Genomic DNA, 12,235 nt, shown 5'->3' with positions numbered 1-12,235 from the left:
GTATAGCCAATATATCCTTAAACCTAGTCAAATGACGCTTCTAAGTTCTTCCGTAAGAACTCTTTGTCATATTGCTCAACTTGTAATTATTATTTACTTGATTGATCTAGCATTTTATAATAGTAATATCATATGTATAGTGACGAGTATAGGGAAAGAGATAAATAATGCACTTGTAAATTAAGGAAGATAGTCAGTCGAATCAGTAGGTCGAGATTTCCTCAATTTTTAAATTAAAATACCAATGAAGATTAGGACAAAATTCTTTTTGTACTATCCAATTATTTATTTAGTACTGGAATTCGTTTATGGATCGATTTTCTCGCATTTGAAAAGGAAGTCCTGTTCATTCATCGCCGGAAGAATGATCTCCCCATTCAATGGTCGATTCGCGTCCTTTGAGCGTCGCCGTTTTGCGGCCGAAGCTGGTTCGAGGCGGATAAGTGGGCAAGGATTAAAAGCTGAAACCTGGCCGCGCATAGAAATGACCGTGCAAAGAGCGACGCGTAACACAAGCGTCGGACAAAGCGACACGTTTGAAAAACGGTCGGCCGGATAAACATCCGTCGTCGTCGCGAGAGGATTCTCGCGATAGGTGTAGCCGCGACGGCGTCGCGTCGTCGCAGCGATCCCCTTTATTTATCCACCCACGCGGTCGTAATTGCCGATTGCGGCGCTCCTTGTCTAACGAAAACCGTCGACTTCCGGTCCGCGGATATTTACCATTGCACGTCACGTTCAGAGTTCACGGCTCCGTTTTTGCCCCCGAAACCTTTCCGTGTAATTAAACTCCGCTGAAGATTAAAGGACTGCGATCTTTCCAATTTAAAAATCTTCTTCACATGTTCAATTTAAAATCTTTATTACATTTCTTTTCAATATTGATCATTTTTTGTATAAAAAATAATAAATCATAAGACGTCTCGTCTTGGCTGAAGAGCAATTCTCGGGCAAGAAATGATCGGCTGATCCTGCCTCGAGAGGAAAACGTAGATCGAACTTCGTTGTTATTTCGGCTCGATCGAGTCTCGATGAAGGATGCGACGACGACGGAGCTGCACGCCGCAGCGACGACGACGGCGCGCAGCGCATCGCGCCGTTTGCGTGGGTGACCTCAGATTACGTCACATCCGTCCCTTGCCGCATTAGCAGACTGCCCACAGCCTTGTCACGCTGTTGAGATAATGGATCCATTCGCATGGATCACGATCCAGGATTGGACGTGCCCGGGACACTGGAAATAAATGCGTGCATAATGATACCGACCGGTATTATTTCATCGACGAGTCGTGCAAGGGAACCGCTTGTTCCTGGTCCACCTGCCATGCGACCAATAAATCCTCGGAAATCGAAAATGGGACTCGCGCGCTGATTAAATCCGCCGGCTAAACGCCCGTCAAGCTCCATCAAGAAAACTATTTTTAAGTATTCAGACGGTTACGCATAAGTCCTTGTCAAATAACGAGACTTCAATTATGTGAATTCCATCGTCGCTAATGTGGACATTTATTCTTTCCCTGATAAAACGCCAGACATCAATCCCCCCCCCCCCCCCCCCCCCCCCCCCCNCCCCCCTCGCGACTGACCGAGTTCTCTCCATTTATTCTTTTTCTTTCAACGAATCTACAGAAGCAATTGCGCTCGTGCAATTAACCAAGACGGCCGCGGGTCGGGACGGTGTTATCGCGACGGTGCGTCGCTCCAGTTTTTCGTCTCGTCGCGGCGACGACAGCTTCGCATCGAGGGAAATCATGGAAATTGCGGTAATTCCCGGTAATCAGTGCCGTAGACGCGTTGCGCAAATGTCCCTCGTTCGTGCGCCGCTGGCCGCCTCGGCCGTAAATCGAGACCGAGATTTCGCGTTTCTTCGGAGGATCCGACGGACAGACGGCCTCGTTACCATCGGAATTGGCAATGATCTTATTGCCTTGGCCAGCGATGCTGTTTCTCTTGGAAATCCATTCATGGCCCGAGGAAACGAAACGTTGCACATCGGATTTAGCTATTGAAGTGGGCCGTCAGCGTTATTGACGATATTATTGACAATGATTATTTTAAACGACGTTACCAATTGTGATCGCAATTAAAAATTTCGCTCTTGTATAATAAAAAATCCTTCGGCAAATAAAAGCAATTGTAAAATTACAAAATGCATGGGTTTAATCGCATTCCGAGACGAAGCTGTTGAATAAATGACGCGTGGGTGGATAGCTGCTCATTATCAGTAGACAGATTTTTAAATTAGTGACCGTATTTGTTAAGTCGGGAGGGTTTTGGAGTGAGACGGTGTGCGACGATAGAACACGGGACTTGCTCGTTTATTTCCTTTCAAATGTCGCTTTTATTCTTCACTTTTTATTTGATAATAAATTGTCTACAATTTGTCCTAGGTTAGTACGTTTTGGAGTTCTCGTGGTGGTGGGGATGGGAGGATCGCGAGAAAGCATCGTAGGACAATCAATAAAACGGTGAAAAAATTTCGGTGATCGTTAGCACTCGGTTTGAAGAAACGAGGGAGTAACAAAAGAAAGGAACACGCGTCGTTTCTCATTTCTCTCTTATCCATCTTTCGATTAGGCGTCGCGTCTGCGGCTCGACGATGTTAAAGTATGCGTATGTGTTTATGTGTATGTGTGAGCGAAAACAGGCGAGGACAGGCGGTACAGAAGACATTGCGATAAGAGGATTGTGTCTGCAGCATGCGTCCGACAAAACGATCGATTGAAGCGAACGGAATAAATAAAGAAAATCATAGAAGGCGTCTGACGATCTTCGATAGGTCGTCTCTGGGACCGCGGAGATCTTTCGCTGCCAGCACGGTTTCTCCCGAATTTCGTGTATTCAAGTAATTTAATTGCAGTCTCTCCGTCGAATGAAAATTCACTGATTTATGACGCGCGGAGTTCTAACGACAGGAATGAGAAATTGCAGCGCCGGTGAGAGACAGTACCCGAGAGCCATTGTATTACTGCGTTTCTATTTCAGAACTGTTGGATCTTCTGCAATCTTTAATTATAAGCGAAGTAACTTTACGGAGGGATCGTGTTTGCGTACGGTTGGGTATTATGAATCATCGCGACTCCGAGACACGGAAACAAAGCACGGAAGTGGATAGATATAATATTTGCGAACGTAAAACCGATTGGAATGGCTAATGAGTCAAGGCTCCTTGGAGCAGCTTGGCGTACGGAGGGGTGAGACGAAATTTTCACTCGCGACTCTTTGAAAAATATGCTATGCCGGATGGCTTTCAGGTACGTAAAGAGCGAACGCCTAAATTATAAATTTCTTCCGCGAGCAAGTTTCGTTACTCGCTCGAATCCCCTAAATAAATAACGCTGCAAGGGTTCGTATGATTGGCGAACGAAAAGAAAGCCATGACGATGACACGAGGTAGTAGATAGAATAGTAGTAACAATAGTAGTAGAAGAAGAAGAAGAAGAAGAAGAATGAGAAGAAGAAGAAAATAGAGATAAGTAGTAGAAAAGTCGAAGATGAGATAGAAAGAAGATGGCGATGAAGACAGAAGGCTGTTGTCGGGAACGAAAAATGACACGGAAACAAGAATATTGACGAGCGCGAACAAAAATATTCACGATTCAACCATAATTGTATTCAGTTGAAACACAACGCGATCGCGCGAAACCGTAGATTTCTCTCACCTTTTTCTCATCGTTCTATCTCGTATCCCTCTCGTCCCTCGACTTCTCTGTATACGCACACACGTATATATATATATTTATTTATATATATATTCCTTGCTAAATCATCTCTGACTCTTTACACTGTGACTTTCTTCGAGGCAAACACGTGCCGCGCGATTGCGCTCGGGGAAACGCAGGCAGCAACCGTAAATACATACATCTGGGAATGCGACGGGGTGCCCCGAATGAATCTCATCCTCTCCTACCGATCCGATACGCGATCGTCCGCGATCTGCGCGCCTTTCTGAGATCGTTGTATCTAACTATGATATATCTACACGTTACTTATACGCCTATATCGATTGGTTGGTTTCCCTCTCGTTTCGCCGCTCGGCCGTTTGTAAACAGGCGAACCAGCCGCGAGCGAAGAAACGTCCACTGACGACGAAACCGGTCAGCGTCGCCGATTTTGTCCCTCGCTTCGACCGTCCGCGCGGCACCGCCTCCGCTCGATCGTTCGTAAGGGAAACGGGTGATTCGAATCGATCGCGGCCGTTCGACGTATAAAAAGATTTATCGATCGATTTCCACGTTTCCTTCGTACGAAGCTGATTTCCAATAAAGACAGTGCGGTTGTGCGACGCTGCCGCGCGGACCGTGCGCGACCCCCGCGGGCCCTCGTCGAGGCGAGCAGTTTATTCAATTATGATACAACATCAACGATCGAATCGAAAATCGCGTGTGCCCCTCTCGCGCTCGACCACGGTCCTCTCTTTTAATCAGTTAATTAATTTCAATTAATCGTCGCCGCGTTCTCGTTCCTCGTTGATTAATACGCTACACGCTACGGTATCGTTTACGATGTACAATATCAATTAATTATCAAATTATTAATTCAATCATTAGAATTACTTTAGAATATTGGTACTCTCTCTCTCTCTTTCTCTCTCTCGCTCTCCCTTTCGCGTCGCCTCCGTATTCCGTATCTTTCACCACTCGCGAAATAATCGCACGATTTGATCGTTTTACGCATTTTATGGTTTCTTTTCTTTCTTTTTCTTTCTCTCTCTCGTTTCTCACCGCGTCTCGTCAGTCACGCGCATTCACGCTATCGTTCACGCACACATTCGGACAGCCACACTCGCGATCAGTCGCAAAGTACATGTATGGCGGTCGACCCGCGGCACACGCATTCGGATACAATCTTAATGAAAATTATACAGGGCGTCCTGCCTTCGAGCAGCGTACGCGTGTCGCCGTTCCTCTGCGCCCGCTCGGCTATTCCACGTCTCCTGTTATAGTTGAATCGTGAGTAGGGCCTTTGCTAATTATTTTCATATTTATATATATATATATATATATATTTATATATATTTATCGTAATAATGTAATTATGTATATAATAATAACGTACGTATAAATAAGTGTGTTTTGTACTATAAAAAAAGTAAAACGCCGAGACGTCGAGGGGGAATCGCGCGGCGCCGAGAGTATTCGATTGCTTCCTCAATGCTTGTATCGTGCCGTCCGTGCCTGGGCGCGTTCGGAAACGCAAAACGAATGACAGAACGGAAGGGACTGGAAACGATGGTGGAGGAAACGGAAGTGGGAAAAGCGGCATCCGGATTTTTTCTCGTTATAATCGAAGTTACATACGTTAAAATTGATCGTGGAAACGATTTTTACACACTATCGTTCTCTTCTCGATTAGGTCGCGTTCTCTACTCGATCGAAGTTTAGCCCGTATCATATATCATATTCATACATATTTCATACATATACATATATATATGCAAATATATATCTATATGTATATACATGTATATATTTGCATTTGTGCTCGAACACTCTGTGGGCCGTCCACGAGCTTCGACCTCGACTCGAGGATGATTTTTTTAAATACAATGCGTTTGGTGAGAATTAGGTGGGTCTCGAAGAACGCATCTCGCTTCGCGCGGTGTGTCTCCTGTGTCTCTCATCATTTGTTTGTTCGTTCGCACCCTCTCGCACGCTCCCTCGCATTCGTCCACGTTCATACGCATACGTGTGTCTATGTGTCTCTGTTACGAGTGTGTACGCGCGCATGTGTGTGTGTATGTGTGTCAATTCTTTTTCTCTAATGCACGGATCGCGACGGACGGCCCGGTCACGCGGGTGCACGCTTCGTTCTGCGCCCACCTCCGGCTTTCGCCGCGGACGCTTTCCCGTAGGAACGAACGGACAGGGCTCGGGAGCACGTCGGCGGCCCCGGGGCTGTACAGTCGTTCGCTGGCAGTTCGAGGTGGGAGAGCTTCCGCGTAGGGAGAACACCGGAGCGGGCGTCGTGTAAAGCCGTTGCAAAAGGTGCCCGGCCGTGAGGGTTCTCGGGGGGGGGGGGGGGTAGGTGTAAATCGCTGAAACGCGTGCACGCGCGTGTGCTCGGGGTGCCGTTCGTGACTCGTGGCCGCGCGGTAGATTCAAAGAACGTTACTTAAATTCTCGTTTTACGTTGCTTAAGAAAAATTATTGTGCCGATAATATGTTGGGTCGCTAGCGAAACCCTAAACAGGCAGTGCAGTACGAGTGAGTCCTTAAGCAATCTCCAGGCAAGCTTCGGCCTAATATCACGTTTCGAGTCCATTGCTCATCGATATAATTAACTTTATTTTATTTATTTACTTATTCATTTTTTTTTATTTTTATCCCTTAGTTTCTCGAGTGTCTGTGTGTACGTGTGCATGTGTCTGTTATGTATGTACGAACGTGTGTATGTGTGTTTGTGTGTGCTCTGGTAATTCTCCGATTTATCTTACACGTGTGTTCTCTTGTCTGTTCTCTCGGCTTCTGAATCCGCCTTTATTTTTTTTGCTTCATTTTTATGTTTTTCATTAATTGTTACTTACAGCGTACGGTTAACGATAAACTTACGTGTCGTTTTCTTTTTTCATCTGATTATTTAAAAGACGTACGGAGCACGGTACAGTTTCTTTGGAAGTATCATGCCGTCGGTATCGTAAAACCTTCTCTCACGAGCCTGCGTCGATCGTTACCATCCGTGTCGTTCGGGAATAATATTTCGATTCATTTCCGGTTTCTCGTTTCCCTGACTTCTGATCTACCCGATAATATTTAGTAACGCTAAAAATCGCGGTCCGCCGCATTGGACGTAGGCGTCGTTAGATATGGAGAATAATGATCGTCGAACCCTTCTCCCGTTCCCTGGATCTTCTCGTTAAACATTCCTGAATCCCGCTTTTAGAAGAGCTCGACTCGTGATCCGCATCAGACTCCGAGCGTAGTGTTCATACATTTTTATTCTCTTAACGTACGGTCCTACTACGTTAGTCGTTCGCGTTGGCGAAATTTATGTATCCTGAGCTGACGCCTGTTACAGCCTTTAATTATACGGATGGTTGCCCAGCTGATAGAATTGACTTGAAGTTGCCTAAACCGGAATCGCGAGCTTATGATCCTCGTTGTGCATTTAACAGTTGGTCTCCGATGATGATCACGGCGACTTGGAATTCGCAATAACTTTCGTCACAGCCGGGATTCGCCGGGATTCCGTACGCTCCCCCGTCCTCCGTGTTCGACTCCGTCTCGTCTCATCGTTAATTTTGGTCCGTGCCCTCGCGCGATTTTCTCGTAAGGCGAGGAAGCGACGAAACCGTGGCGGTTATCCGATGATCGAACTATAATACGTGAAACCGATGATGACTGCTTAGTGCTAGTGAAACAGTGCCGTCAACAAGCGCTCTCGAGATGCGCGCTTTGCCTTCGCCTCGCTTGCCGTTGCCGGAACTGATGGAACTCGGCCTTCATCGCTTGCACCCTGGCTTCGATATTGTCCCTGCTGTACCTCGCCGTCTGGTGGTGGACCGTGTGCACCTGGTGAATATGCGGCACGTGTATCGTGTGGATCTGATGCACCGGGGGACGCTCCTCCCTCGTCGGCGTCGACGCGGACGTAGGCGTCGGCGTGCAGGAGACAGGATCGAACTCGTAATGGTCGTCGACGCTGCCCGCGTCCACGGCGTTCTGGATGTGCGTGTGCCCGACCTTCGCTTGGTCCTGGAGCTCGAGCCACCGGCCGACCAAGGGCGGCGGCGGTGGCCTGTAAGGCGGTGGCCTCCACTCAGCCACGGTGCTACCGCTCCTCGAGCTCTGGTTCTGCTGCGAGGTGTTCTTGCTGCCAAACCCCGAACTGCTGGACCTGCTCTCCGGCGAGGTCTCCAGGTCCGGAGAGGCGGCCAGCTCCGGAGCAGACCTCGCGTGTCTCGCGTGCCTCGGGGGCAGCCTCGCCCTCGGCCTACCGGCAGGCTGAGGCGGCGAGGACGTGGCCAGCGGCTGCACCGGCACGAACCTTCTCGATTCCGCGTGGATCGCCTTCAACGAGGGCAGCTCCTGGCTGTATCGTTGGTGCACGTTGCGAAGCTGGAGGTAGTCGGGCGGTGTCGGGAACGAGCGTTCCCCCGAGGACGGTTGCCTGACCGAGCTGAGATCGCTGAAGTACAGGGGTGTCCATGGGACCTGGTGACCGCTCGGCGAACTGGCCAGAAATCTCGGCGACGAGATCGTGCAGACCGCCGGCGCGATCCTTGCCAGCGAATTCACCGTCCCGTGGTGATGAATGGACGGTAGAACGCCGATCGAGACGCCGCTGCCGTCGGACCTGAGGCTCAGCTGACTGGTGCCGACGAGTGGACGACGCCAAGATGATTTCAGCCGCTGCTTTGGCAGGAACCCGCCGTCGTCGCTGCTCGACGCGTCCAGGATGCTGTTGTTCGCTGAGCTGAGCACCGAGTCGGCCACCACGAAGCGGCCGTCGGCCGCGCGGGAGATCTTACCCAGCGGGCGGCCGCGGCACGAGTCCGGCGTGTCCGGGCTCAGGATCTCCCGCAGGAGATTCAAACCTGGTACTCGGCTTTTTCTAGATCTACGGGTAGGACAGAACGAGCGTTAGAGATCGTCGCAGTGGCGGCCGTTGACGACGGCAGACCGATCGACTTCGTCAGAGAATTTTCCTGTCTATTGCGTACCGATTTAAACATCTCCAAGAAAAATTATACAATAAATGAGAATCTATCGATTTTTGTCTAAACAGTTCTTGGTATCATTTTGTCTTTTTTAATTCGTTACTGTTAGAAAAAAAATATGCAAGATCGGTCGTCTGTTTTTTTTTCGAAAATTGTGTTCCTCCGACGAAGTCGAGCGGCCACCGTGCACAGCGATGAACGTGCAACAACGACGTAAAAAACACGCAACGTTAAATAACACGAACGAAAACGAAAATAGGGAAACGAGGAGCTAGGAAAACAAATTAACGTAAAAGGCAGACAAGTTACAAGTTAAAAACGTACGAGATAATTATTAAAGAATTAATTACGTGTACGTATAATAATGAATAACGGATGCAGGCAGGGGAGGGCATGCTCATGCGCATTCCGGTGCACGAGTGGTCGGGCGTGACGTGGATTCGTGGGTGGGTGGGCGTTGCCAGTGAATGGATCTTTTCTTTTTTTTTTTCTTAATATTCTTTTCTCTTTTCTTTTTTTTTTCATATATCTTTTTTTTTAAAAACAGATCTCTTTGCCCAATCTTTTATCTTTTTTTTTAGTGATAGCAATCGTGGATTTAGGTGCTCCGAAACTCGTCACCTTTTCTCCTCCTTCGGGTCCGGCAGCAAGGAAAGATGGGGGAGAGAGAATGTTGTAACACAACGATTACATTCACAAAAAACAATATCGTGGCGATAATGATAAGAAATATAACGCTAAATAACCGAACGTTACTTCTAGGCGGTGCTGTTTTAGGGAGCAGATAGATAAATTTTAACACGGTTTCACCATCACCGCGAGTCCCGGTTTCGTTCTTTAGTCTCATTTATTTTCACCTTCCTCGAGCGTTCGCAACTGAACAGACTTGAAGTAGGAAACGAAATCGTAAATCAAACATGATAAATAGATGGCGGGTAACCAAGTAAAGAGAACGAACAACGGATCATTGAATTGTGCTATACAAATATACAACGTGTGAAGGAACGAAAAGTGTTAAATTTCTCTCAACATCTCGTAGTACGAAGGGATCGACAGAAGGAGGAATTTTAAGCATATCGAATTAAGTTTGACGGATTCTCAATTATAAGAACGATCAACAATTAATAATATTAACAGCGAAAATATGTCCGGGCGTTTCTGGATGCAGTTTCGGGGGTAGAGCCGCGATGCGTGCGGCTTACCTATCGTCTCTTTAGCTTAGATACGTCCGAGTGTTCGAGTGTGAACGCGTCTTTTTACGGCTCGTCTAATACCGATAGACTGGAAGCAGCAAAAGAGTACAACAATGTACGGTTAAACATTTCGACCCTCGACTACCGTCGCAGCGACGTCACGATTGCATCTTTAATTATTTCTTTTTCACTTTTTTTAAAATCTTGTCAATGTCGTCATGCTCGGTGAAGCCGTGATATGCTACGTGAAGTGGAGAAAATAGCCGCACGAGGAAACGGGTTCGAACCGTTGCCTCGTGACTGAGATTGTAACGTGAAGAAATAGAAGGGGTTAAAAGTGAGAATAAGTACCGCGAGCCGGTTTTGACGTGTTTGATCGATCGTTTCATTTAAGTTCGAGCAACCGGTAACAGTTTTCGTGTCCGTCAAAAGCGGTTCGCGTTACAAAAAATGAAGCAAACTACCGATCGAATGTTCAGTAACAAGTAATCATCGGTGCATCTACAGAAATGTTACGCGAGAATCCATGAAAGTTTAATATATATATATATATACGAGCAAAGAAACTGGAGCGACGCCGATGGTTCGGGCGATCGTTTCGATCGTATGTTCAAACAGAATTAAATCCGTCAACTTGCTGGTTGACTTAGTCGTTTCGCGAAGAGAACCATCGACTCCGCTGTTTAATTATTATCGTCTGTCGATTGAGCGAGAGACGACGGAGCTGCATACGTGAACTGCCTAAGTGAAACGTGAGAGTAATCTCGTGAAGTGGATGACAAAAAACAGGGGAGAAATGAACGAATGAAAAACAAGGACAGCGAGTATGCGTGGAATATTGTTACGACTGGCAGTTTAATAAAAAAAAAAAATAGAAAGAAAGAGGTGAACGATGAGATGCGAGTGAAGTGATTCGTCGAGGCGAGATCGAGAATGAACAAATGCAAGACGAGTGATCACGACGTATAATGAATGGAAGCTAGCCTTGGCCAACCACGGAATTCGAATCAACGTGAAGCGACGCGTAATTAAACGGTTTTTAATCATTATCATGATCGATCATCGGTCTCAGATCTACCGGTCTTGCCTCGTCTCTTATCTATGTACTCCCTAAGTCCGCCGAACGAAGGTATTTAGGGTACTGACTGGATGTTACTAGTGTGACTCCTAGCTGTATTTGCCTGTACTGCTGATCTCATCTACAGTCATGACAATCATCCTAAGTAGATAGTAGATGGTAGTAGTGGTAGATTAGTAGGTCCTAGCAGGTAACATTGCAGAGCTGTAGTCTCGCATAGTGGGTAGTAGTAGTAGCAGTAGCGGTGGTAGTACAGTAGTAGTAGTACAGTAGTAGTAGTAGTAACAGTTAAGTAGTATTGGAAAGAATCGGACAAGTCCCAGGCGGCAAGGTGGCAAAAGACTGATTTGCTCGCTCGATCGATCAACGACGGATCCACGTATCATCGATCGTCAAATTCGTTTTGAACGATCGACTCGTGTCTCTCTTTTCTCGTACTCCGGTGTCTCGGACACGCACAAACACATACATGTATACCGTCGGCGAACTCTTAGAATCGTTCGTGGTCTCGGGAGCAACCGTTGTCACGTAGTAGTAGTAGTAGTAGTAGTAGTAGTAGTAATGATGGTAGTAGTAGCAGTATAAGTAGTAGTAGTAGTAGTAGCAGTATTAGTAGCAGTATTGGTAGTACTTGGTTTTATCTTTCAGTGTGGCTAGCGGAGGTTAGGCTTACTGTTCCGCCTCTCTATGATAAACACGCTGTCGTAATCTCGATTATCGAGGTGATGTGCGTGATGGTCACGATCACGGTTCGGGGGGGCCTGCTCGTGGACCGGCTCCGAGGTGGCAGTGGCGGGGGTGGTTACTTGCGTAGGAAGTGGTGGTTGATGAAGAGGTTGTGGTGGTGGTGGTGGTAGTTGCGGATTCAACGGGCTGCAACGGGTCAGCGTCGAGACTGACTCGTCGCACGCGTTTAGATTTGTCGACCTACAGAAAACACAGAGAGAGAGGAGGACAAGAGACGCCCACGTTTTTTCCTTATTTTTTTTTTTCATTCTAACAGACTTCTCCATAAGTATAATTATTTTCTCTACCCGCGTATCCTCGACAGATTTTCTATCGCGTTTCTTAAAAAGCAGAGAGACCGAGAGGCTGACGTTCCGATCTTCCCTCAGCGTTAAAATTACTTTCACTTCTGGTCGGAAGAACCTCTCGATCCCCGGCAGGACTGTCTTTGACTCGCGTTGGCTCTCTTCTGATCCTTGCTCTGACCGCGAGGGTTCGATCAGCTCCACATTCGTAGCTCGCACCGCGTTTTCCTCTCAATTTTCAATTTCGACCTGAACAGTTCCGTCCGTGATAGAT

General features: G+C 47.2%; 1 protein-coding gene across 14 annotated transcripts in view; it reads right to left on the bottom strand.

The window, feature by feature from the left end:
* Positions 1 to 2,317: 2,317 nt before the first annotated feature.
* Positions 2,318 to 12,235, bottom strand: part of LOC108624175 (protein turtle) — an 80,466-nt gene continuing 70,548 nt past the window's right edge. For all 14 annotated transcript variants that reach the window (XM_026812907.1, XM_026812918.1, XM_026812903.1 and 11 more), the window contains one exon: positions 2,318 to 8,559. In XM_026812907.1, coding sequence (XP_026668708.1) covers positions 7,368 to 8,559 — 1,192 coding nt within the window. In that variant the 3' untranslated portion in view covers positions 2,318 to 7,367. The remainder of the gene's footprint in view (positions 8,560 to 12,235) is intronic.

This window comes from Ceratina calcarata, unplaced genomic scaffold (genome assembly GCF_001652005.2).
Source record: "Ceratina calcarata isolate Rehan_Ccalc_2016 unplaced genomic scaffold, ASM165200v1 scaffold301.2, whole genome shotgun sequence".
Lineage (NCBI taxonomy): Eukaryota > Metazoa > Arthropoda > Insecta > Hymenoptera > Apidae > Ceratina > Ceratina calcarata.
Note: the sequence above shows the minus strand (reverse complement) of the source record. Positions and strands in the feature narration are given on the sequence as shown.